Below are 25,901 nucleotides of genomic sequence, written 5' to 3' on the forward strand. Positions count from 1 at the left end.
AACGTGGCAGTGCCTTGCCAACCAAGCAGTGGCTAAATGTAAGATGTGATTAATAAACTCAAGCAAACTGATGTGGATTAGAAACCACCACAACTTTATTGATTACAGATATACCCCTGGCTTCTGGGATAGCTGCGCAGCCTGCATTCGCTCCATAAGACGCACACACATTTCCCCTTACTATTTAGGAGGGGAAAAGTGAGTCTTATAGAGCAAAAAATACGGTAGGTGGGTTTTGGTCTCAGGCATTGGGTGTTCCAGCCCCCTGGACCAATAAAAGAAATTACTCAGTCTTTTAAAAAGGTAAGGGAACTCAGTTTCCCTGAGTTCCTACTCAGAAAACCCCCACCTAGTTATGACTGTTTCCTCTGTTTTACATTATAATTTTTTTTAAAAAAAATACCAAAAAAAGAGGAAGCAGAAGAAAAAGAACACACCGGGAAAATCCCCAAAATTGGCACTGGTGTGCTGTGCTGTGGCGTCTAAGCTTGTGTACTTGGCTGGAGTCCTCCAGCTTTGAGGCTGCTTTGGAGAAAAGCACCCAATAGGTTTGCAGGTTCCCCTTTAAAACATTTTTCCCCCTCTCTCCTCGCTCCCCACCCCATTTTTCTCCCAAACCCTCCTTTCTTCTGCCCTCATTGCAGGCTGCCCCCTAATGCAGTTGTCCTTCTGCAAAACTTCTCTCCCTCCATCTCTCCCTCCTTCTTTCCCTCTCTCCTCCTCTCTCTCCTTTTCTCCCCCATAGAAGTCTGCTGACTAAGATTTGACAAAACCGAGGAGCCCGCAATACCGTCAGCATTATGCTGATGAACTGGGGTTGGGAAATAGAGGACAAGGAAGAAGGTTGAAAGGTGGGGGGGGGGACTCAAGGGACTCGGGGTGGGTGGGGCGGGAATCCTCGTTCTCTCTCAGCGCCCCCCCCTCTCCTGCATCATCTCCATCTCAACTTCGGCTGAGCTTCTGAGATTTCTCTCTTTTTGCCCTGGGACGTCCCTCTTCTCAAGGAGAAACAGTGAGTCCTGTTTTTTTTCCTGCAGGGTTGTCCTTTTTATTTTTAAAATCATCCCCGGGTCCGTCCCCCCCCCCCACCTGCCCCACATTTCACCTTGATGAAATGCAGTGCTGGCTCATTTGGGGTTTTGCTGCAGGATGCACAGAGAGAGAGAGAATCATTTTACTGGCTGACTTGGGTACCACTTTTTTGCAGGGATGCAGAGCTCTGTAGGATGAAGATGAGCCACGTCTTTGCAAAAAAGGGGTTGGTGTCAGATAGAGGCGGTGGAGGAGAAAGATCAACCCCCCCCCCCATGCAGAAAGTGACCACTTAAATCCTAGAAGCAGGGGGCACTTAATTTGGAAAACTGCTTGTTTGTTTGTTTGTTTGTTTGTTTGTTTGTTTAAAAGAAGACTCTTCTCTCGCCAAATTTTAAGCATTTTAGGAGGGCTGTGTGGGATGCTCAGAGATGTTTATAGATAGGGCATCCTTTCTCCTGGCTGAGTTGGGTACCACTTTTAAAATGATTTTTGTTTGCTTTATTTCTGCAAGGTGTTCTATCGGATGTAGTGGAAAGGAAACTGTATCCCTGGCTGAATGGGGGCGGGGGGGGGGTTAGTTCTGAAAATGGCCTTTTTAAAAGACTGTTTTTGCCACATCTCGAAGGGAACATAGAAACTGATAATTTATCCTTTTCTCAGAGATCAGGGTTCAGAATCTTCCTTCCTGACCCCGCTTCTAAAGGGATGGAATTATTATTATTATTATTATTATTATTATTATTAGGCCACAACAGGAGGTCAGGAGAATTTTGTAAATCACTTCTGCTTTGTGTCCTTGTGAGGAAAGGATGTTTCTTTATATGGGTTAGGCAGGACAGAATTATTTCTTGACTCTTGAGCAAAGTCTTGCCTGGCTGCCAGAGACTTCAGTATCCTCTGCAATCTGGGTCTTTAACAAGCAAACTCCCCCCCCCCCCCCCGAGGCCCCCTGCTGCTTACCTGCAATCTAACTCCAAAGGATGTAGGAAATTGTTTTATAGCCTTAGATGGATATAGATAGATATTTAGATATATATATATCTGTCTCACCTGGAGATGCTGGGGACAGTACCTTTGCTCCACCTTTTAAAAATGAAGTCAAGGTCTCAGTCCTCATTGTTCTCACTTTAAACAGTGACTCTGGAAGGTGGCTTATACTTAATCAGGCCAGTCTTGCTTAGTATTGTTTATTATTATTATTATTATTATTATTATTATTATTATTATTATCATTATACTGCCCATGATGGATAGCTCAGTCCAATCCAATCCAAATAACTTTATTGTCCTAGCCGTTGGCCAGACAAATCTCAATCAAAAATAAATACAAGCAAAAGGGGTGTTGCGCCACAAAGAATGGTCTCTATTTAGATCTGTGTGTCCCCTTACAGTTCACGGCTATATTGTCTTCTTTCTGATCTTTTTGGCTGCCAAAACAAATGGCAACATTAAGAGTCACTGAAGTGTTTACATTGCCAAGAAACCACAGGACCTTTTCTGCCGAGCAGAGGATAGCCCAGTTGGTAGAGCAAGAGACTCTTAATCTCAGGTTTGTGGGTTCGAGCCCCATGTTAGGCAAAGGATTCCTGCATTGCAGGGGGTCAGACTGGATGACCCTCATGGTCCCTTCCAGTTCTATGATTCTATTAAATTTATTCCCATCCACCTGGGGGGATAGCTTAGTTGGCTAGAGCGTGGTGCTCTAGCAAACCGGAGGATATTAGCAGACAGGATTATAACTTGTTTTTATATGCAGCAACAGCAGCAAGAATGTTATTGGCACAAAAATGGAAGCAAGAAGAATTGCCGACGAAAGAAGAATGGCAAATGAAATTAATGGACTATGCAGAATTAGATAAATTAACAGGAAGGATTCGAAACCTGCGGGACCAGAGATTCTTAGAGGACTGGAGTAAATATTTAAACTATTTGAAAAGCAATTGTGACAAACAGATTACGCTAGTAGGACTGCAAGAAGTTCTGTAAGGAGGACTTTGTGAAATATTGCAAGGAAGACTTTGAAAAGAATTACTAGTTAAGGACAAGTAAAAGTAATAGAGAAATTAAGAAATGCAGAATAAGTGATAAAGAACGGAAAATCTTCAGAGGTGGTTGACAGAAGTCTAAAATACTGTATAAGATAATAAGTTATGTTAAATGATTGTTGGAACTGATATATATATATATATATAGTATATATATATATATATATATATATATATATATATATATGTAGTAGTGGGCATTCAGCAAGCCCACATGACAGCGACGTGGGATTGAGGATTGGAGTGATCATTTTGTGATATTATGGCTGTGGACAAAGCTGTATTGTCACTTTTGAATAAATGTTACTTTATTAAAATGATAATAATTTTAAGAAAACCTCCTCCCTAGGGTCCCAGGGTGGGTTGCGGCAACGTTAAAAGCAATTTTAAAAACTTACAGCCACGAAAGGGGACATCTAATAAAAATAACAAGAGCATCTAGTGAAAAGGAACAAATGTCTGTAAAACTGCTTATATTATATTTAGATTTCCAATCTTTCTGTGTTATAAATCTATGCTAACGGGCAGCGGCTCCCTGGGAGATGCTGCAGACTGGAGCTTGGACGTCCTGCAGCCAAGGAGGGACTCTGTAAAAGAGTAAAGGTTGCAGGCTGTGTGCCTCTGAAGAAAGGGCTGCCAGAGTTGGAAGGAACCTCAAGGGTCATCTAGTCCAACCCCCTGCAATGCAGGATGCCAGACTAGATAGGCCCCTGGCAGACTCTTTTATTCTCTTGAGGCTGCCTCCGAAAACTCAGGCAGTCTCCTGCCAGCCCAGGGGTGGATCTGCTATGAAACTAATGAAGTTTAAGCTTCAGGGCTCCTAATCCCAGAGGGACCCCCCAAAAGCAACTTTAGTCCACATTGCTTAAGATTTTTGGGACTTTGATGCATGTATATAACGTTTCCCTAATTTTCATCCCTAACTTGAAAACTATAAAGCATAGGAACTTTGTTTGCACACCGGTGACTTTGAAATCATCCAGTCCAGCAATTTTAATCAAAATCTGAGATGTAGTAGTTAATGTTTTTCACAAAATTGTGCTGATCTGTCCTGAACCCCACTGAAGAAGACGACACTGGTTGCCCAAACCTCATTGCCAAGGGGCCCCCATGACAGTTCAGGCTTCAGGGGCCCCACAAATGTAGGCCCGCCAGTGTTCCAGCCCAGAGCTCAGCCGACTTGTTTGCAGACGCCAGAGTTGGTTCTACAAGCCCAGGCCCCTTGCCCATCATCCGCCTCTTCCTTCCTCTCCAGATGCTCCCTGCGAGGGCTGTGACAGGCACCTGCCTCCACCTTGCCGTCTTGCTGCTCTGCTTCCGACTCGCGGCTCCTCAGAAAGGACGGAAGAAAGTCGTGCATGTCTCAGGTGCGTGGCACATACGTGATTTGGAAGCTCAGCCCCCTCTCCCCTGGGATCGCATTCGCTGAGCTGCCCGGCAGATTCATGCAATAGGCTCCAAAGCACTTTGGCCTTGTACAGTTAACCCCAGTTCAGCAGTTGCCAAAGGGGTGCCTGGGGGCACAGGGGTGCCCTCGAGGTCTTCTTCTGGTGCCCACAAAGGCTCCACACACACTTCCTTGTTTGTAAAGCAGTGAAGGCGGTTACGCTACTCTCCCTCGAAAAGGAAATAGAGTTGAAGGGGACAGTGATCTCTCTGGGCTTTTCAGGGCGTGGCCTGGGGGAGAGGGGTGTGGTCTGTGAGAGGGGGCGTGGCCTGGGGAGAGGGGGCATGGCTCCATAAATTGACATATTTGCCCATCCCTAACCTGGATCAGCTAACCTTGGATAGCTCAGTTGGGTAGATTGTGGTGCTGATAATGCCAAGGTTGCAGGTTCGATCCCCTTTTGGGACAGCTGCATAGTCCTGCATTGCAGGGGGTTGGACTAGATGATCCTCAGGGTCCCTTCCAACTTGACGATCCTATGATTCTAACCCTGCCAATCATGGGGCTTGTGGAGTACAGTCGTACCTTGGTTCTCGAACGCCTTGGTACTCATATGTTTTGCCTCCCCAATGCCGAAAACCCAGAAGCGAGTGTTCCACTTTTCGAAGCCAAATGTCCAACGCGGCCTCCACTTGAGGGCAGGAAACTCCTGCAGCCAATCAGAAGCCGTGCCTTGGTTTTTGAACGAACTTCCGGAAAAGATTAGGTTCGAGAAACAAGGTACGACTGTATTCCCATTCCGTTCAGCTGCAATTCCCCTTGGGGGTCCCTTCCATCTCTACAATTCTATGATTCTATGACTTGCTGTTTTTAAAACATCTATTGTCACTACCATGTATTATTTCATTGCAAGATGTGTTTGACTAACCTGCAGAAAACTGGGGCAGAAATTCTAAAAACAAGCAGCTGATTTGTAAATGATTAAGTGCGTTATCATTTTTATTTATTCAGTACTGCTTTTTCTTAAGAAAGGGGAGGGGGAGATCCCAAATCTGTTTAAAATCCCCACATATTAACACAGTTTCAGTATGACACAGCTCACAGCTCCATCTTGCATCCACCTGTCCTGGGTTTGAAACCCGGGATGCTTAAAAAAAACACCCAACAAAACCCTTCTCTTTTCTGCTTGTAGAGGATGACAGTGGTGCCGTCGTGGTGCAGACGGCGCCGGGGAAAGTGGTCACCCACCGGGGTGGCACCATCATCCTGCCCTGCCGCTTCCACTACGATGTCTCGGCCCATGACCCGGATGAGATCCGCCTGAAGTGGACCAAGCTGGTGGAGCCCATGTCCTTTGAGGACGTCTTTGTGGCGATGGGCGTGGAACGCAGGGCTTTTGGGAGCTACAGGGGCCGCACTGCGCTGCAGGAGGACGGCTCTGGGGACGCCTCCCTCATCATCAGGAACGTGACCCTCCAGGACTACGGGCGCTACGAATGCGAGGTGACCAATGAGCTGGAGGACGATGCTGGGATGGTGAACCTGGACTTGGAAGGTGAGGGGAGACGGGCGGGTTGGGGTGGGGCCCACAGGCCAGGTCTCCACAACCCCCTGTAGGAGGAAACTAGTGGGAGATAATAGAATCCTAGATTGTAGAGCTGGAAGGGACCATGAGGGTCATGTAGTCCAACCCCCTGCAATTCAGGAATTTCAGCTAAAGTATCCCTGACAGATGACAGTCCAACCTCTGCTTAAAAACCTCCAGGGAAGGAGAGCCCACAACCTCCCAAGGGAAACCGTCCCACTGCCAAACAGCTCTTAACACCAGAAAGTTCCTCCTGATGTTGAGTCGGAATCTCCTTTCTTGTAACTTGAAGTCATTGGTTCGAGTCCAGAGCAGGAGAAAAGAAGCTCGTTCCCTCTTTCATGTGACAATCCTTCATATATTGGAAGGTGGCTATCATATCTCCTCTTAGTCTCCTCTTCTCCAGCTCCTTCAACCATTCCTCATCAGGCTTACCTTCCAGTCCCTTGATCATCTTGTTCGCCCTCCTCTGTCCACCTTCCAGCTTGTCAACATCCTTCTTAAATTGTGGTGCCCAGAATTGGACACAGGACTCCAGGTGTGGTCTGACCAGGGCAGAATAGAGTGGTACTTTTACTTCCCTTGATCTGGACACTAGACTTCTGTCGAACAGCATTAGCTGTTTTTGCTGCTGCATCCCCCAGATCCTTTCCACAGGTACTGCTAGTAAGCCATCTTATATTTGTGTGAAAGTGATGTGGGAATGCCTCTCCTAAGATGGCATCATTTTGTCCTATATCAGCATGGCCAGGGAATGCCTCTTCTATGATGTAATAGCCTGATCCAGCAAGACTCAGAACCACAGAATTGTAGATTCAGAGGGGACCATGAGGATCATCTAGTCCAACCCCCTGCAATGCCTTGGCATTATCAACACCATCCTCTAACCAAATGAGCTATCTAGGCTGACTCATCTTGTACTCTTACAGGAGATAAGAATGGGTCCTCCTTGTCCGCAGGCAGCCCACCTCCTTGGAGGGTCTGGCGGGGTGAGGGGAGCAGCTGTTGCCTTTACCCCTCCTCCTTATCAATTTCCTAGAGGCCCCCGGCTGACCACTGTCAGAGGCAGGATACTGGGGAGGCTGGAACATCTCTGAAATTCTCATCTATCTACCTTTGCCTCCTTCAAGCCAGAAAGAGTGGAGGGAGCCCCTCCAAAAGGAGGATCTCTTTCCTGTTCAGGATCTTCATAGCCAAATAAGTTGGAAGTGTATGAGAGCAAGAGAGAGAGAGAGAGAGAAGGAAAGCTGGAATACTACAATACCCTCAATGCTATAATTCACCCCACCTCGCGGCAGCAAAAGCAACCCAATTCTCTCTCTTGTTGGGATGTTTTACGAATCTGCCAGCTGCTATCATTCTTCCTGGTTTTTATTAGCTTCTGACACCGAAACCTGCAGCGACAATGAAAGTCAATAAAAGCAGCAATAAAGCACCCCAGAGACTCTCCAGCAAGGGAGGCGGAGGGAAGAGGAGAAAGAAATTGAGGGGAGGCAGACAGGACCCTGCATGCTCTCCGTGAGGGTGTGAGCTGCAAACAGAGGCTACTAGCTGTCTTTCATCATGCATTCCTGTGGGGTTGGCGTGCCCTTCTAACCCGAGGGCCGCATTTTCTCCTTGAGGATCTTCTGGGGGCCACATCCCATAGCAGCGGGCAGAGCCAGAGGCGAAAGTGGTTGGAGCAACTGGTCTCAATTAGTTAATCACTGAATATCTTGCAAAAATGTGGTTTCCACAGACTTGGTAGAGTGTCAGGCATAATGAGCAGAGCTGCTCATTCCCTTTCATCTTCCTCCATGGAAATCTGTTGCTGACAATCCCCACCTCCCCACAGACATCTATGGCCCCTCCTCTCCTGGTCCCCAGCCCCCAAGTAATTGGCGCTTGTGCCTGAATGCAGCCAACCTCTCCTCTGCACTTTTCATGCCTCTCCTGGTCCTGAGAGACAAGCAGGGAGGGGGAGACACCTGTGACTCTTCACCATCTCTGCCTCCTGGCCTCCCTCCTCTCCTGCTTCAGCTTCTGCCTCTGAGTCTAGACTGCTCTCTGCCACAGACTCTCCCAGCCCGCTAAGCCCTGTTGCCCCTTCAGCTTCCGACATCTCCCCCTCCCAGTCTTCTCCCTCATCGTTGTCCCACCACCACTCCCCAGGCGGATCCTTCTGCCCTCCCTCTACATCCAAGCAGTCCCTGACACTCTTAACAAGGCAATCACTCTCAGTAAACAAGAAAAATAGGTTTACTCACATCAAAAAGCCTGACAGGGTTCAACAGATGCAGTGATGAAAATATGGAAAGGATCCTCAAATGTTGCAGAAGTCCATAAAAAGTTAAAGGGACCCCTGACCATTAGGTCCAGTCATGGCTGACTCTAGGGTTGCGGCGCTCATCTCACTTTATTGGCCGAGGGAGCCGGTGTACAGCTTCCGGGTCATGTGGCCAGCAGGACTAAGCCGCTTATGGCGAACCAGAGCAGCGCACGGAAACGCCGTTTACCTTCCCGCCAGAGCGGTACCTCTTTATCTACTTGCACTTTGACGTGCTTTCAAACTGCTAGGTTGGCAGGAGCAGGGACCGAACAACGGGAGCTCACCCTGTCGCGGGGATTTGAACCGCCAACCTTCTGATCGGCAAGCCCAAGGCTCAGTGGTTTAACCCACAACGCCACCCACATCACAGAAGTCCATAGTCCTGCTCAAAATGGAGAAGCGTCTGTTTGCAACTCTCTAAAAATTGTGTGAAATTGTGTGTTTGCGATTCGGCTGCAGATTCTCCCGCACAGAAGAGGCATTCCAGCTTGTCAACATCCTTCTTAAATTGTGGTGCCCAGAATTGGTCACAGTATTCAAGATGTGGTCTGACCAAGGCAAAATAGAGTGGGAACATTATTTCCCTTGACCTGGACGCTAGACTTCTGTTGATGCAGCCTCGAATAGCATTCGCATTTTTTGCTGCTGCATCACCCTGTGGACTCATGTTCAGCTTGTGGTCCACCAAGACCCCTTGGTCCTTTTCACATGCACTGCTAGCAAGCCAATTACTATTCCCTCCTGAGAATGCCTCTCCTTTGATCAGGGAGGGGGAACCAGCATTCTTCAGCAGTGTTAACAGAGAAATCTGAGGGCTCCTTTGGACAAAAAACAAGGACACCAGCTAGGAATACCAGAGCAAAACAGCAGCCAGTAGGCTTGGTCTTGATTGAAGACTGTTGCGACAGGACTCCCACCTGCCACAAGATGGAACAAGATGGAAGCCCCGAACAAAAGAGCCCCCATACTTTTATTAGCTGCTAATCCCCATGTTACACCCCCCCCCAAACTACACCACGGTTACATCATGAAAGGGGAGGTCTGGTGGCAGGAATCTTAGCATCCGGGACCCTGCCCCATGGTTCTCCTTGCCCTCCACCAAACACCTATCAAGCGAAACAAAAGAGAGATTTACATTTCCCTGTTTCCCAGCCAAGTTAATTCCACCCTTTTGTCTTCATCTGGGTTTGTTATTTCCGGAATGGCTACCTGTCTGGCACTCAGGTATCAGGATGCCAGGGATTATCACTCAGGCAGAGGGGCTGCTGAGGAGCTGAGCTCACATGTCTATATGAATTTCTGAAGTTTTCCCAGTGAGCCAGTACATAGAGACATTTGTCAGTGAATTCTTACATTTGGTATCGTGCAGCTGAGGCCCTTTGAATAGATAGGCAGAAACTGTGATGTAGTGTTTTGTAGGGACAAATCACAAAAGTCACAAAAGTGATGGTGCTGGTTTTGGTAGTGGGCTGCATGTGCATGATATCTGCTGGAGGGGCAACCCGCCCCCAACCTATATTGTAAATTCCTGCAACAAGCAGTCAGGGTGATGATGGGGGCCGCAGTCCAAGAATGCCTGGAAGGCCCTGATCTGCTCTCGATGTCTGTTTTTCCTCCTCCTCTGCTTCTCTTTAGGGGTGATCTTCCCTTACCACCCCCGCCTGGGACGCTACAGCCTGAACTTCCACGACGCCCAGCAGGCGTGCCTGGAGCAGGACGGGATCCTGGCTTCCTACGACCAGCTCCACGAAGCCTGGCTGGAGGGCATGGACTGGTGCAACGCTGGCTGGCTGCAGGACGGCTCGGTGCAGTACCCCATCTCCAAGCCGCGGGATGAGTGCGGCCGGAAGGAGACCCCCGTCGGGGTGCGCAATTACGGCTACCGCCACAAGGACGACGAGCGCTATGACGCCTTCTGCTTCACTTCGAATCTGAATGGTGAGGGGGCGCCTGGCTGCCCAAAGTTCTAGAATCAGAAAACGGTAGAGTCGGAGGGCCCCCCAAAGGTCATCTAGCCCAACCCCCTGCAATGCGGGACTTGAAGCTAAAGGATCCCTGCTTAGGTGCCCAAGCAACCTCTGCTTAAAACTCCCCCCCCCCCCGGGTTCATTCGTCCCACTGTCAAAGGAAGCTTCCTGCCTAGCGTCAGGAGGGGGGGGACACACATTTTCCCAGTCTGCTTTCTTCGAGCCATGCATCATTTTATAAACTTCTAGGCTTCCTCGCTCCTCGCACCCTCCGAAAAAATCTCAGAGCAACATTTAACCGATTGCTGGCCTTTTCCGCGTCCCCCAGGACCAGGCAAGGAGACAGTAGTTCAGCTCAGCATGATGGATGAGCCTGCAGGGGTTTGTCCAAAGGCGTAAATTACTCTTTGCTGGGAGGGTCTGCGGGGGGGGGGGAGTTGGCAGGAGGGGGGCTTCATTTGTGTAATCAGGGGCAGGATAAATAGCCCTGGATCAACTCGGAAATGGAGTGCCTTTTGCTGCCTCATCCATCTTGCTGAAGGCAGGTGTTTAATTCTCCTCTCATTGGATTTGGCAGCGTAAAAATGGAGGGGTTTTTTTGTGGGGAAGATGGGAAGAGTCAAGATCAGGGGTCAGCAAACTTTTTCAGCAGGGGGCTGGTCCACCGTCCCTCCGACCTTGTGGGGGGCTGGACTATATTTTTTTTTGAGGGGGGTGAACGAATTCCTAGGCCCCACAAATAACCCAGAGATGCATTTTAAATAAAAGGACACATTCTACTCATGTAAAAACATGCTGATTCCTGGACTGTCCGTGGGCTGGATTTAGAAGGCGATTGGGCTGGATCCGGCCCCCGGGCCTTAGGTTGCCTACCCATGGTCAAGATATATCCCCCACATGTGTTTGGCTTTTGTTTTTTTAAGGGGGGAAAGGGGCTCTAGGAAGCAAACCCCGATAGCTCAGCTTGTAGAGCATGAGACTCTTAATCTCAGGTCGTGGGTTTGAGCCCCACAGGGGGGAAAAGTTTCCCGCCTTGCAGGGGGTCGGGCCAGATGACCCTCAGGGTCCCTTCCAACCCTATGACTGGTGGGCACTAAGGTTTTTCTCCCGCTCGTTGTTGGCATCCATCTGTCTGGAGACACAATGGAGTGCACCTCCGGGGGTGAAATCAAACCGCTGCTTTGCAGCACTGAAATGAGCTCTTTCTGCTCTGTCAGGAAAGTGAGAACACCTGCTAAATCTGAGCTCCAGACTACATTTTAAGCTAGGCTTAAGTATGTCTTTGTCACTGAATTACCATTTTAAGCCTGCCTGAAGCAAATTTCTCTCTGACAAGTATTCCAGGTGAGTAAATGCTCTTTTTTTTTTTTACCTTTTGAAAGACAGTTTGTGTGATTATTGTTTTAAGGGAGACAAAAAGGGGAAATACCAGGAGAATCCAGTCTGCTTTAAAGTTAAAAGAAAGGGGATTCTGACTAAATGTAGGGGGAAAACTTTCTGATCGTAAGAGCTGTTTGACCGTGGAATGTGTTAAGGGAGAAATCCGAGGGCTCCCTTGGACAAGACAAAAAAACAAGGACACCAGCCAGGAATACCAGAGCAAAAGAGAAGACTGTTGCAACAGGACTCCCACCTGCCACCAGGTGAAACAAGATGGAAGCTCCAAACAAAGGAAAACCCAAAATTTTATTAGCTGCTAATCCCCATGTTTGGGGACACAGGTGGCGCTGTGGGTTAAACCACAGAGCCTAGGACTTGCTGATCAGAAGGTTGGCGGTTCGAATCCCTGCGATGGGGTGAGCTCCCATTGCTCGGTCCCAGCTCCTGCCAACCTAGCAGTTCGAAAGCACGTCAAAGTGCAAGTAGATAAATAGGTACCTCTCCAGCGGGAAGGTAAACGGCGTTTCCGTGCACTGCTCTGGTTCAACAGAAGCGGCTTAGTCCTGCTGGCCACATGACCCAGAAGCTGTCTGCGGACAAAGGCCGGCTCCCTCGGCCAGTAAAGTGAGATGAGCGCCGCAACCCCAGAGTCGGTCACGACTGGACCTAATGGTCAGGGGTCCCTTTACCTTTAATCCCCATGTTACACCCCTTTAACAAATGTTCTCCCTCAGGAGGTGGTGGACTCTCCTTCCTTGGAGGTTTTTAAGCAGAGGTTGGATGGCCATCTGTCAGGGATGCTTTAGCTGAGATTCCTGCATTGGACTAGAGGACTACTACTACTACTACTACTACTACTAATAATAATAATAATAATTTATTTATGCCCCGCCCTCCCTGGCCAGAGCCGGGCTCAGGGCAGCTAACACCAGTAAAATTACAAAAAAACAAAACAAAAACCAATTTAAAATACAGGTTAAAATATAATTTAAAATGCAGCCTCATTTTAATAGTAGCCCATAGATCAAAACCGTAAAGGGGAGGGAAACATAAGGATCAGACTGAGTCCAAACCAAAGGCCAGGCAGAACAGCTCTGTCTTGCAGGCCCTGCGGAAAGATGTCAAGTCCTGCAGGGCCCTAGTCTCTTGTGACAGAGCGTTCCACCAAGTCGGGGCCAGTGCTGAAAAGGCCCTGGCCCTAGTTGAGACCAATCTAATCACCTTGCGACTTGGAACCTCCAAGGTGTTGTCATTTGTGGACCTTAAGGTCCTCCGTGGGGCATACCGGGAGAGGAGGTCCCGTAGGTATGTGGGTCCTAGGCCGTGAAGGGTATTTAAAGGGCTTGGAGGTCCCTTGCAACTCTATGATTCTATGACTCTATGATCCTGAATTGCTTAATCTAAAAGGCTAATTTTAAGTAATCTAAGTAAATTTAGGAGATTACTAGATCTACTAAACTAGATCTAAGTAGATTTGGATTAAGTAATCTTAAGTACAGTGGTACCTCGGGTTACAGATGCTTCAGGTTACAGACTCCGCTAAGCCAGAAATAGTACCTCGGGTTAAGAACTTTGCTTCAGGATGAGAACAGAAATCTTGCTCCGGCAGCACAGCGGCAGTAGGAGGCCCCATTAGCTAAAGTGGTGCTTCAGGTTAAGAACAGTTTCAGGTTAAGAATGGACCTCTAGAACGAATTAAGTTCTTAACCCGAGGCACCACTGTAATTCTAAGATGCAAAGGAATGCCACTCTGTGAACTCACAGACGCCAGGAAGGATAATATCCAATCAATATATCCTCTGCTGGCATCTATTCGCATCCCAGCACCACTCAAGTTGGGAATCGCTGCTTTAACCACTGCACCACATTGCCTCTCCCCCTCTTCTCCCTCCCAGGCAAAGTCTACTTCCTCAAGACCTACCGCAAGCTGAGCTTCCCAGAAGCCGTCCAGGCGTGCAAGAAGAACGGGGGCGCCGTGGCCAAAGTCGGCCAGCTCTACGCTGCCTGGAAGATCCAGCTCTTGGACAAGTGTGAGGCTGGCTGGGTGGGCGACGGCAGCATCCGCTACCCCATCGTCAACCCCAGAACCCGCTGCGGGGGCCGCGAGCCTGGCGTCCGCAACCTGGGCTTCCCCAACAAGAAATACAAGCTCTTTGGCGTCTATTGCTACAGAAGCGCCACCGGTGGAGGGTCCAAGGCGGCCGCCAAGGAGGGAGCAGGCAAGTGGAAACCTTTGCAGGTGTAAACAAGGTCGGCTTTGAACGGATACGAATCCTTGCATCTCCCTCCATCTTCCAGCCTTGAGGGACTGGGAGGGTTTTTCCTTGACCTTCCTCTGGAGAAGGAAACTAGTCCGCTGTGAAACATGCATTTGCTGGTCGAAGAGTCCCGAAAAACCAGAAGAGAAGGGCCGTTATAAATTCAGTTGATTCTTTGCGGACTTCCAGAAAGCCTGGGAGTCCAAGTTGTGCCCAGCTTCTCACAAACCATGACTTACAATGCCCGCCCCCCGCTCTGCTTGAGCCTTCTTTTCCAAGAAGCCCTGGCTGTTTGCAATTTGCTATTATATTAACGCTTCAGATATAGCTTTTACGAAGTGTGTGTGGGGGTCTCCCCTGCCTTTTGCAAAGGGAGGAGGCACACAGGGATTTGTCGCCACTGAGAATTCAGCAGCCGCCTGTCGCGAGGGATCTGCTCCTCACCCCCTTATAAACTGCAAAATGAAGACAAATATTTCTTCTTTTATGCATGGTATTTGGGAGCACCACAGTTAATTGGACAGCATTGCGTTGCACTGAAGGGCATTGCAGTCACGCTGAGCTTCTTTTCTCTCTTCATCCTGCAACCTGAAAGGGGGGGAGGCACACCCCCATTACCATTTCCGCTCTCTGTGCTCCTCCAGAGGTCATTTTGCCCAGACAACCAAATCCTACAAGTTTCTGTTGTCGTCTAGAAAACTGGAAGCGCATGTTCATCAATGTGTGGCTTGTTGGGAGAGACTGTAGGCTCCTTGGAGCACAGCTCCTGTCATTTTGTTTTTTTATCTATTTATCTGTTATAGGGGGTTGGAATAGATGACTATTCCATCCATAATAGATGGTCCTTTCTAACTCTACAGTTCTACAATTTATTGTCCTTTTTGCTTACGTTTACTCTGCGTAAGGCATTGTATACATGGACGACACTGTATACCTGTTAATAAAATTGTGCAGGGTGGTGTCAGTTCTGTGTTCTCGGCTCTCACTTGCGACTCCTAGAAGCTGCCAGTGTGTGACAGCGGCCACAATCCCAGGAAACAACCTTGACTGGCCAGCTGAACCAGGTGAGGGGAGCTGATGGGTCTCAAACCCCCAGTGATTCAGGGGCTTCCCCTGCATGCAAAGATTGGCTCTGCCAGATGGAGCAGACAAGACCAAGAGGGGGTCCAGCGGTCAAGAAGGTGGTTTCTCCGTGTGCTATGGAGGGAAGTGAGGGGCAGTTGAGGAACCTTGTCTCCCATCTGGGAGAAGAAATACTCTGGCCCTAAACTTCTGCTGTCCAGAACAAGAGGTGGAAGCTGAAGCAGGGAAGGAGTCATTGTGGCTAGAAGCCATTAATCAGCTTCACTCTCCATGAATTTGCCCAGCCCTCTTTTAATGGCAAGCTGGTCGCCACCCTGGTCAACTCCACAAACTCAGACCTGATTACAAAAACTTCATTTAAAGGGGAGAAAGAGTTGCATGCTGCAAATGTGCCATAGAGGCGCATAACCCAGAGTAGTGCACCACCCGTGTGCAAGGTTTCTGCAAGCTTCAACCCCGGAGCGAAAGGAAGAAAGACAGACAGTGGTCTTAGGAACTGTTAAAAAAATTTATTAAAATGTCCAGCAGTACAGAGACCGCAAAGGGATTCCTCCCCACACTTCTCCCCCCTTTTTTTGCACACAGGGGGTGGGGGAGAGAATGCCACAGGCGGAGGGGTCATAGAAGGGGAAACACACAGAGGAATACCGGACACTGCAGTTAACAAGGAAACAGCAGAGATCAGGGATGCATCCGCCACACGCCCAGCACTCTTGTGCGTGCGCACACTCACACAAACACATTTCACCACCCACCCCCTTTCTAAATTTTTGCATGGAAGGCTGTTTTCTGTTGCAGACATGGGCACTCACTTCACAGGTGGCGGAAGAGAGCTGCTTGGGTCGCCTCCTGCCATCCCTGGAAATTGGACTCCTTGTACAGTTGCAAACCCTCCAAGTGCTCCTATTTTCCAGGGACATTCCCAGATTTACAGAAGCCGTCCTGGTTTCCGAATTTGATCACAGAATGTCCTGCTTTTCCTTGGGACGTCCCTATTTTCACTGGAGAAATGTTGGAGGGTCTGGAGTTATGCGACTCCCAAGCCAATAAAATAAGTAACTATGCAACCTTTAGAAGACATCTGAAGAAAACCCTGGATAGGGAAGTTTGTTCATGTTTCATTTTTATTATGTTTCTATATCTGTTGGAAGTCACCCAGAGTGGCGGGAGCAACCCAGTCAGATGGGCAGGGTAGAAATAATAAAATTATTATATAGAATAGGACGTCCCTCGTTCCATTGGAGAAATGTTGGAGGGTATGGAGGTGGAGCACAGCAGCACCTTGGAGTGTGTGGGTCGGTTTCATGGCCCCCCAAGTGGGTGGGCTGGGTGACACAGCACAGTTGCATCATGCTCTCTCTCACCTGCCCACCCTCCATGCCATCTCTGCAGGCTGCATTGAGCGAGGGCCGCATGGAATGAGACAGAGGGCCGTGAGCTACGATGTCAAAGAGCAGAGAAGCCCCCAGGGTGTTCGGTGCTAATGGAGCCCAGGCAGGGTTAAGAGTTGCACAAAGCACTTCCCATGTGGTTACCTGCCTGCCCACCCCCCCGAAACACACACACACACACACACACACACACACACACACACCTCACAATTGTGACATTTGTGGAAATAATTTTCTGGTGGGGAAAAGAGGGTCACACCCAAAGGTCAAAACAGGAAAGACTCTGTAAACAAACAAACAAACAAACAAACAACAAAACCTGGGGGGGGGGGTGTTGGGTAAATCTGGGCTCCATCCTGACCAGCCCCTCTTCCTGTGCAGGCTATCAAAATGAACTTTGATAGAGCACTTTGGCAGGCATGTTTGCAGCACCTCCTCTGCAACCCTGACGGCCCTGTAAGGCAGGCTGATGGTTCTGACCCCCCTGCTGCTGCGGAGGGGGAAGGGAAGTAGCGAAAGGAGGGAAGGGGTAGTTCCCTGCAGGTGATTAGCTGGGATAATAAAGGGCCTCTCCTCCTCCTCCTCCTCCTCCTTCTCCTCAGTAGCCACCTGGAGAGGGAGGAGAGGCTTTCAGAAAGAGAAAGTGAGCTTGAGAGAAGCAGATGTCAGGAAAAGAGAGAGAAGTGGATGTAAAAAAGACCTGTGGATGAGAGAGGAAGAGGGAGAAAGAGGGAAAGATCCTGACAGACTGCCTTCAACAGAATAAAGGTTTGCACAGCGGAGCGTCTTCAGGTAGCCTGAACTCAAGAAAACCTGTTTTCTGCAACCCCTGCAGATCCTTAGAAAAGGTGCAAATCATCTTCTGGCATTGTAAACTTGCACACGACAGCCACCCCTGTGACGAGAAGGCTGACAGAAGAGATTTATCCACAGGGGAAGGAAGACATGGGGGGCATCAACGATTCCCATCTCTTTCTCGCTCACACACACATGCGCAAACCCATTGCATCCGTGGGGGGGGAGAGGAAGGTCAAGGGGGGGGATGGGGAGGGAAGCGGAATTGGGAGCTTGTGCTTTCTTTCCCAGGCCCGTCATTAAAAGTAGTTCCCGTCTTCCTCCGTCCAGTCCAGCTTTGGGTGCTGCTTGGAGTGTTTCCTGCGGTCCTTGCGGGATTTGTGCTGGTGGTGCTTGTGGTGGCGGCGATGGTGGCGGCGGATTCGGTGGGACCGTCTGGCTGGAAGGCGAAGGGGGCGGGAAAAGAGATTTAGTTGCAAAGCATTGCTAGGTTGCACTCCTAATGCAAAACCTTCCTTCCTTCCCTCCTCCCCCGGCCGAGCCTGATCCATCTAAGTTTCTCTCCTTCCTGCAAAGTAAAGGAAGATGCCAACATGTTTTCTCTCCTGCTGCTGACTGAAACAGAGGCCAGACAGCTGCCTCTCACCCGTCAGTCCTGCTGGGGCTTTATGGAGGAAGAGAAGTAATGAATAGAGTCTCTTCTGAGCAGGTCAAGTCAAGCTTGGGCAAAGCCCAAGAGCTTTATTAACTACAAACCCTGAAATTTGGGATCCCCTCCAAACCGGTGCCTAAGTTTTGAGCTTGTTTTGCGCCATTTTGTGCCACAAACCCTGAGGTTCACACCAACCCTGGTTCCTGCATTGCAGCGGGTTGGACTGGATGACCCTCAGGGTCCCTTCCAACTCTACAATTCTATGAGCCGCCTCCCTGGGGACTCACGTTTTGTGCACACGATTCTGGGCCTGTCCCACGTCCCGTTGACGTGGCATTTGATGGTGGGCACGTGCCTCTGCAGGAAGCCTTCCTGGCACTGGTAGCGGACCGTGGCGTGGACGCTGTACTTCTCTCGCTTCTTGCCGATGGGGAAGGCGTTCTCCACCGTGGGGGGAGGACCACACAGAACTGGAGGGGAGAGTGCAAAAGGGCGGAGGAGGAGGCCGTGAGAAATGCCCTTCCTTTCACTTTTAATTTGTATGCTGCCTTTCCACATTACTAGGCACAAGGCGCCTTACAAACCGAAGAAACAACAAAATTGAGAGAGGAAATGTTCCTGTGATTGGTTTGTTAGGAACGTAAGAAGAGTCCTGCAGGATGAGGCCAAAGGTCTGTCTGTCCAATCACAGGCCTCCAGGAACCCATAAGCAGGGATAAAAGACACCAGACCTCCTTTAAGAGGAAGTGTGGTGTAGTGGTTGAAGTGTTGAGCCAGGAACAGGGAGGGATGAGGGTTCAAATCCCTGCTGAGTCTTGAGGCTCACGCTAGGTGACCCTGGGGGCTAGTTGCTGCCTCTCAGCCTAACCTAACTACTACTACTACTACTACTACTACTACTACTACTAAATAATATGCTGCCCATCCGACTGAGTTGTCTTAGCCACTCTGGGCAGTTTCCAGCAAAATATAAAAACAAAGTAAACCTTAAAACCTTCAGATGTCTTCTAAAAGTCAGATGTCAAGGAGATAAAGATCTCCTTGACATCTGATGGGAGGACATTCCACAGGGAGGGAGCCACCACTGAGAAGGCCAGGATGAATGGCAGGGGTGGAGATGGTCCTTTGGGGACACAGTGTGTTGGGGGGACAGCCCTCTGGCCTGTGGATTAGACCTTGGCGCTGGATATTTTGCCAGGAACAGATGCACTAATAATGATTTACCGCAACTGTTGAGAGTGAATTTCCGATTATTGAATGCGTATTACTTTATTGGATATGTTACTGATATATATTTATTGTGGGTATATATGACTTATTTTAAAGTCATAGATAAGTAGATAGCAAATTTATCCTACCAATGCCACAAACATATCTGTGGAGAGCCTATAATGACTATTAACGCGCTAAGATACATACAAATGAAATGAAATTGCCAGCTCTCAGCCACCAGCACCCCACAGAATCGGAAGCTTGTATTTCTTGGGTGAACAGCTTGTGGTTAATGCAATTTCTCAGGTAAGGAATGGGGGGGGGGGGGGCTGGGCTTCAACCCTCCTAACGGCTTCATTTCCGAACACATTAATAAAGAGGAAATTGAGGTTGTCTGGGGAGAGGGCTTGAAGAGGGAAATGTTTCACCGCTGATGGCTTCTGTGGGTCGGGAAGCAAGGCAAATTAAGATCCCAGAGGGCTTGATTATGTGAAACTCGGCTTTAATTCTCTGCATTTCAAAAAAAATCAACAGCAGCAAATAGTCCCAAGACAGAAAAGGTGATGGGTTGTACAGCTGGGATTGCTCAGCTGGTTAGAGCACTGTGCTGATAATGTGAAGGTTGCAGGTTCGATCCCCATGCAGGACAGCTGCATATTCCTGCATTGCAGGAGGTTGGACTAGATGACCCTCAGGGTCCCTTCCAACTCCACAATTCAATGATTCTACGCTTCTAATATTCTCATATCCTCATTCCTGACCATTGAGCAGCGCTGCCTGCTGGGGTGGAGGTTGGAGTGGGATGGAGCCAGAGACATGACAGGCAGGACAAAGAGTCAATAACAGACAGGGGCCAGGCAGAAGCAATCCTAGAGAGGCAGTGTTGCATAGTGGTTAGAGTGCCAGACTAGGAGTTGGAAGAAACCAGAGTTCAAATCCCGACCCTCTTTCGGCCACGAAGCTCATATGTGCCATTCCCTGCCTCTCAGCCTAACCAGTGTTCCCCAAACTTGGGTCTCTGGCTGTTTTTGGACTACAATGCCCATCATCCTAGTGGGTCAGGGATGATGGGAATTGTAGTCTGAAAACAGCCAGAGACCCAAGTTTGGGAAACACTGGCCTAACCTACCTCGCAGGGTTGCCGTGGGTGTTAAAGGAGTAGGGGAAGAACGTGATGCATTAGACCTGAGCTGCTTGGAGAAAAACCTGGAAACTCTGCCTTCCTCCCCTTACCTAATAAGAGGCTGGGGGCGGGGCCTATCCACACGCCGATGGCCAATCAGGGAAAGGGGAGCGAGTTTACCTGTATCCTTTTTGCAGACGTAGGGCAGGTTGTAATTGCAAGGGACATCATTCCACTTCCCAGTCTCGTGGGACACCAGCACCACGCAGTCCTCACCGCCAGCGAAAAAGTTGTCCGGCTGGTTCTGGCGCCAGTTCTCGTATTGCTAGCCAACAGCAGAGGGCGACAAGGAGTTAGAAGCAGAAAGAACAGGGGGTTGGGCTAGAGGACCCTTTAGGTCCCTTCCAACTCTGTGATTCTCTAATTCTAGAATACAAAGAGGCACTCAGGGTGGGTGTCACCGTCACCACCGGGTAGGAGCCAATCTCTCTGTTTCATTTTTGCTCAGCTTCTCTTTCTTTTTGTGAAATCTGACGTGCCAGTTGCAAATTTAACAAGGAAAGGACAAAAGAGAAAGAGATAAAAACAAAATGAAAGAGAATCTTTTGTTTTGTTTTTAAATAATAATAATAATGTAATGTAACTTTGGAACTCCCTGCCAATTGACACCAGGCAGCCGACTTTGCTGTACCCTTTTCAGCAGCTGCTAAAAACATGTTTGCTTAGCAAAGCTGAAATGTTGACATATGTTTTAATCCCTTTTTTAAAAAAGCTTATGGTTGGTTCTATTTTTTCCAAAGGTTTTAAATAGTTGTCTTTAACCAGCCCGTCCAGCTCAGCATTGCTCAGGGACAGCCGGTCTGGCTCCCCTGCCCTGTCCACCCACCCGCTGGGCTCACCAGTCCGGTGTTGTCCGTCCACTGGAAATCCTGCTCCACAATGCGGTCGTTCAAGCCAATCCATGTGTTCTCCTGTCCAAAGCCTGCATGGAAAACAAGGAGTGAGTGGACGCGGGGCGCAGAGGAGAAAGAGATCACGGCTGCTACCTGTGACAGCTACTTTCCACACCTGTAGGGAGTCAGTCTCCAAAGTGCCACTGACTGGGAATTGCAAGAGGGGTGCAATTGCTGCTGTCGTGCTCAGGATCTATTCGGGGGGGGGGTCTCCATTGGGGTGAATCTGGCTGACGACCAGTGGCAGGCCTACATTCTGGGGGTCCTGGAGCTTGAACTGCCATGGTGCACCTTTGCATCCAGCAACGAGGTCTAGGCAGCTGCGAGGGCTGGGTGATATATCAATATAACACCCCAAACAGGTTTGAAGTCCATATTGTGATACCAGTTCCGTAATTTTTGACCTGGCAATATATCACGAATCATGATGTGTGTGCAATGCGAAAAGCTACCTGTTGCTTACTGTTGTAACCATTGTTTTCTCAAAACTTATCTTCTGCACCATGAAAATAATAAAAAAGTACTGAAAATAAAAAATCACGATGCAGGGGAAACCGCGAAGCCAGCCTACGCCTCTCAATAGTTCAGTGTTCTGCCTTGGGATCCAACTCTACGATTCTGTCATGATGTTTGCTAGAGAGCAACGCAGCAGAGAAGGTCTGTTTCCTCACATGCCCTGCCTGTGAGATTCCCATTGGTACACTGCTTGGAGATTGATTGATTGTTGATTGACCCATTTTTTAAAAAAAAGGAAATTGATTAAGTGATTTTAGAAATTTAGATTCTATGTGCTCCTAGGACATCAAATCAGGAAAGAGGCCTAGCTGGGCACCATATAAGAGGGGCTATAGACTTTGCTTCAGATAATTTCAAAGGTAGAACAGTCTCTTTTCTATCTAAAGAATTTTTGTATAGCCAATGAGTTCCTCTGAGCATTGCTAGAAACATGGTCCCCATGTGCTTTTCTGCAGTTGATGTCCTTTGCTTTGATACTGGCCATTGACCGTAATAAAACGACTAGTACAGTGGTACCTCTGGTTGCGAACGGGATCCGTTCCGGAGCCCCGTTTGCAACATGAGCAGAACGCAAACCGCGTCTGCATGTGCGCGGGTCGCGATTCGCCGCTTCTGCGCATGTGTGTAATGTCATTTTGAGCATCAGCACATTCGTGAGTGGCGAAACCCAGAAGTAACCCTTTCCAGTACTTCTGGGTCGCCACAGGACGCAACCTGAAAAGATTTAACCTGAAGCGAACGTAACGAAGTATGATTGTACTTGATTAAGCGATTTATACATTCCTTTGAAAATAATTAAAGCAGGCTCTTGCTTGGGATTCTTCCCCCTGCCCGCCAGCCGTGGGGCACCTCCTTCTCTCCCACCCCCACCCCTGGACTGCCAACCTACTGTTGATGAAGTTGTGCTCCTCCCATGAATGGATGCTGGTCAGGTGACCCGACCGGTGGCGGCAATCCCTCTCTGCGTCCTCCCAGGAGCGTCGGTGGGCGAAGTAGCGGTAGCAGTGGCCCTGGAACTTGTTCCAGTTGTGGTCGCATCCCTCCGTGTCTGAGCGGGAGAGAAAGGAGAGTGAGAATCGGCAGAGGAGCCCTGAGAGTTGACACTCGTCTAAGGCGAAGCGTGGGCACCCTGTGGGCGATTAGCAATTGGCAACGCTACACCCTGTGGAGGAGGGAGTGTGGGAAGAGGGGAAACTTCTTCTTTATTAAAATATGTATTATTATTAAATAAATTGAGCCGCGCTGATAAAAAGACAGTTGGAAAAATATGTATTAACGAAGCTGTATTCGACGGATGAAAGTATAAGATGTTTCACATAATTGAGAATTGTGGACTCAGGGACAAAGAATTAGGAAGCATTAAAATTGAGATGTGGAAAATATGGAAACAACGAGGAGAAGCACGACTAAGATGTGGAGATTCGCTTCAGAGATCCAGACTGTGGGGAGCTCCGAAAAATTAATAAATATATTTTGGACTATAATTTGGTCTTTTTTATTTTAGTTTTTTATTTTAATTGGAGTATTATGATTGGATATATTAACTGGATTTTTTTATTGGAAAATCAATAAAAATGATTTTAAAAAAATATCAATTACATTTGACATTTGCAACAAATGTCAATTTCACCTCTTTATGCTGTAGGCTGGCTTCTGATGCACAAGGAAGGTGAGAAGCAGGGCAGGTGAGGGGGCGTGGCTTAGGGAGAAGGGGTGTGGCCTGTGGCCAGGAAGTATGGCCTGGAGAGAGGGGCTGGGGGCCATGTGCTTATCCTGAAAACAAAGTTTCTGCACCAAATGAAGTGGACAGTGAAGCTGGCATGCGAAGCCCTTCCTGTAATTTTGAAGGAAAATGTCACCAATCCACTTTAACTGCAATGCTTCCGCAGCCAGCCATTTCTTAGGAAATGCAGGGAGTGTTGATTCCTTTATTGCCCTGTCTACTCAGAAGTAAGTCCCACTGTATTCAATAGAACTTACTCCCAGGTAACTGCGTCAAGACTGGGCAGCCTTACACTGCGACCCTAAGCATTTTTACTCATAACCAAGTACCATTAAGTTCAATAGGATTTACTGTCTGATCATTGTCACAGTTTCCAGTATTATTATTATTATTATTATTATTATTATTATTATTACTATTACTGCTACTACTACTACTAGTAGTACTACTACTACTATTCTGCCTTTTTCCCTGACAGGGTCCCAAGGCAGCTTACTGCCAAAATCTTATTTCATTCCATTTATCTGTGGAAGGTGTTGATCCCTTCCCTCGCACATTTTCCCTGTGCAACACAAGGTGACCAATGTCGATGTGCACATGACGTCTATGTGTGCAGCAAGATCAAACCATAGCTGTCAACTTTTTCCTTTTTTTAAGGGAAATTCCCTTATTCCGAATAGGATTCCTCGCAAGAAAAGGGAAAATTTGACAGCTATGGATCAAACACGGGAGAAGCTTCCTGTTGTAGAATAGGATGCCCCTATTTTCATGGAAGACACGCTGGGGCAGAGGGAAGGGGCTCCCCGCTCTCACCTCGGTCGCAGAGGCTGCCTCCGTAGCTGGGCAGGCAAAGGCAAACGAAGGAATTGATCTCATCAATGCAGGTCCCTCCGTTCTGGCAGGGGCTGGACAAGCAGTCGTCAATATCTGTATGGGAAGGAGGAAAGAGGAGACCAATATTGGAGGGGGGCTGGCCTTGAGAGAAGGGGCAGAGCCCCAGTGGCCATGCGTTTGTGGGTCCCACCTCTGGTCTAACTGCAACTTTAAAAACAAAGCTAAGGTCCTAGTCCTCATTATTGTGATTTTGAACAGCAACGCAGGGAGCTGCCTTCTACTGAGTGAGAGGGGGTGCAGCCTGATGGGAATCCTGTGAGGGCCACTCGGCGAGGCTGTGAGGGCCGCAGTTGGGATCCTGGCCCTGAGGCACTCCACCCCTGATGTAAACCTCTGCCACCCTGAAGCTGCCTTTTGACTCTGACCATTGGTCCAGCCAGCCTGCGGCCATACAGATGGCCATCTGTCATGGATGCTTCAGTTTGGATTCCTGCATTGCAGGGGGATGGCCTAGATGACCTTTGGAGTCCCTTCCAACTCTACAGTTCTGTGATTGTAAGACTCTAACAGATCCCACTGGTCTTGGGGAAAGAGAGGTCACTTCCTATCTTCTTGGCATAGAATCATAGAATTGTAGAGGGACCGTGAGGGTCATCGAGTCCAACAGAAATCTTTTGACCAACTGGGGCTCGAACCAATCTCGAGATTCAGAGTCTCATGCTCTGCTGACTGCTACCCCAGAGATCCTGTGAGCCACAGCAGCCTGGCAGGAGGGGTGTGTGTGTGGCCCGCCACACCTCTCCATCTGGCCCTTGAGGCCTCTCCCAGGCCACCCTCCTGTGGTTGCCACCTCCATGGACCGGGTTCCCTTTAGCCCTGGAAAGAGGCAGACCTCCTGCCCCTGTCTCGTGCGAAGTGTGTGAGCTTTCGCACGTCCGTCAGGTGTGCGTGGGTGGCCCTGGATGTGCTGGTGCATCAGAAAAGCGGCATTGTGGCAGCCTTAATTCTCCTCTTTGGATGCAGCTGGCTGCCTCCTGTCAAAGCCCAGATGGGCTCTGAGCTCAAAGCTGCCCTTCAGATGCACAGCCGCCTCCTCCTTTCTTGTGTTCACAGCCTCACACAGCATTTGATGAGGACAGCATGAGAGCCCGCAGGATCAGGCCAATGGCCCATCTGGTCCAGCAGCCTCTTCTATCCTGAATTTTCCAGCATGCAGCTTCAAAATCATGGAATTATAGAATTGTTGGAAGGGGCCACGAGGGTCATCTGGCCCACCCACCTGCTATGCAGGAATCTTTCGCCCTGACGCCTTTTCCCTCTGAAGGGACACCCTTCCTCAGAGTGGACCCACCGAAATTTAGCAGCATCAGCTGGGTGTCGCCTGGAAGATGGTGCAAGTTGGTTTACTCCTGCTCCACAGGGTAGGACTCGAACCCAGGACTTCAAGTTACAAGAAAGGAGATTCTAGCTAAGCATCAGGAAAAACTTTCTGTCGGTAAGAGCCATTCGAGGAAGGGTATTCCTCAGGCGTACCTTTAAGCAGAGGTTGGTTGGCCATCTGTCAGGGATGCTTTAGCTGAGATTCCTGCATTGCAAAGGGTTGGACTAGATGACTCTTGGGGTCCCTTCCAGCCAGTACCAGATTTACATATAA

The 25,901-nt window shown here is 48.8% G+C and overlaps 2 protein-coding genes across 2 annotated transcripts in view; one reads left to right on the top strand and one right to left on the bottom strand.

Annotated features, from left to right (window-relative positions):
- Nucleotides 1-9: 9 nt before the first annotated feature.
- HAPLN4 (hyaluronan and proteoglycan link protein 4) lies at nt 10-14,929 on the top strand. Its single transcript, XM_080989117.1, has 5 exons — nt 10-1,012; nt 4,336-4,447; nt 5,660-6,022; nt 9,996-10,298; nt 13,603-14,929. The coding sequence occupies exons 2-5, from the start codon at nt 4,336-4,338 to the stop codon at nt 13,950-13,952; spliced, it is 1,128 nt and encodes a 375-aa protein (XP_080845243.1). The 5' UTR covers nt 10-1,012; the 3' UTR covers nt 13,953-14,929.
- Nucleotides 14,930-15,542: 613 nt separating this feature from the next.
- The window catches only part of NCAN (neurocan), a 60,944-nt gene continuing 50,585 nt past the window's right edge, over nt 15,543-25,901 (bottom strand). Inside the window, exons 10-15 of the mRNA XM_080988738.1 lie at nt 24,227-24,340; nt 22,580-22,738; nt 21,121-21,203; nt 20,402-20,546; nt 18,174-18,356; nt 15,543-17,673 (exon numbers count right to left, since the gene is read on the bottom strand). Of these exons, the coding sequence (XP_080844864.1) occupies nt 17,534-17,673; nt 18,174-18,356; nt 20,402-20,546; nt 21,121-21,203; nt 22,580-22,738; nt 24,227-24,340 (824 nt within the window). The 3' untranslated portion in view covers nt 15,543-17,533. The remainder of the gene's footprint in view (nt 17,674-18,173; nt 18,357-20,401; nt 20,547-21,120; nt 21,204-22,579; nt 22,739-24,226; nt 24,341-25,901) is intronic.

Source organism: Podarcis pityusensis, assembly GCF_964106645.2.
Source record: "Podarcis pityusensis genome assembly, chromosome: 18".
Lineage (NCBI taxonomy): Eukaryota > Metazoa > Chordata > Lepidosauria > Squamata > Lacertidae > Podarcis > Podarcis pityusensis.

Excerpts from the sequence above, each read along its gene's own strand:
- HAPLN4 (XM_080989117.1), top strand. The coding sequence starts at position 4,336 with ATGCTCCCTGCGAGGGCTGTGACAGGCACCTGCCTCCACCTTGCCGTC. Across the intron at positions 4,448-5,659 it reads GAAAGTCGTGCATGTCTCAG|AGGATGACAGTGGTGCCGTC; the intron begins GTGCGTGGCACA and ends TTCTGCTTGTAG. Across the intron at positions 6,023-9,995 it reads GGTGAACCTGGACTTGGAAG|GGGTGATCTTCCCTTACCAC; the intron begins GTGAGGGGAGAC and ends GCTTCTCTTTAG.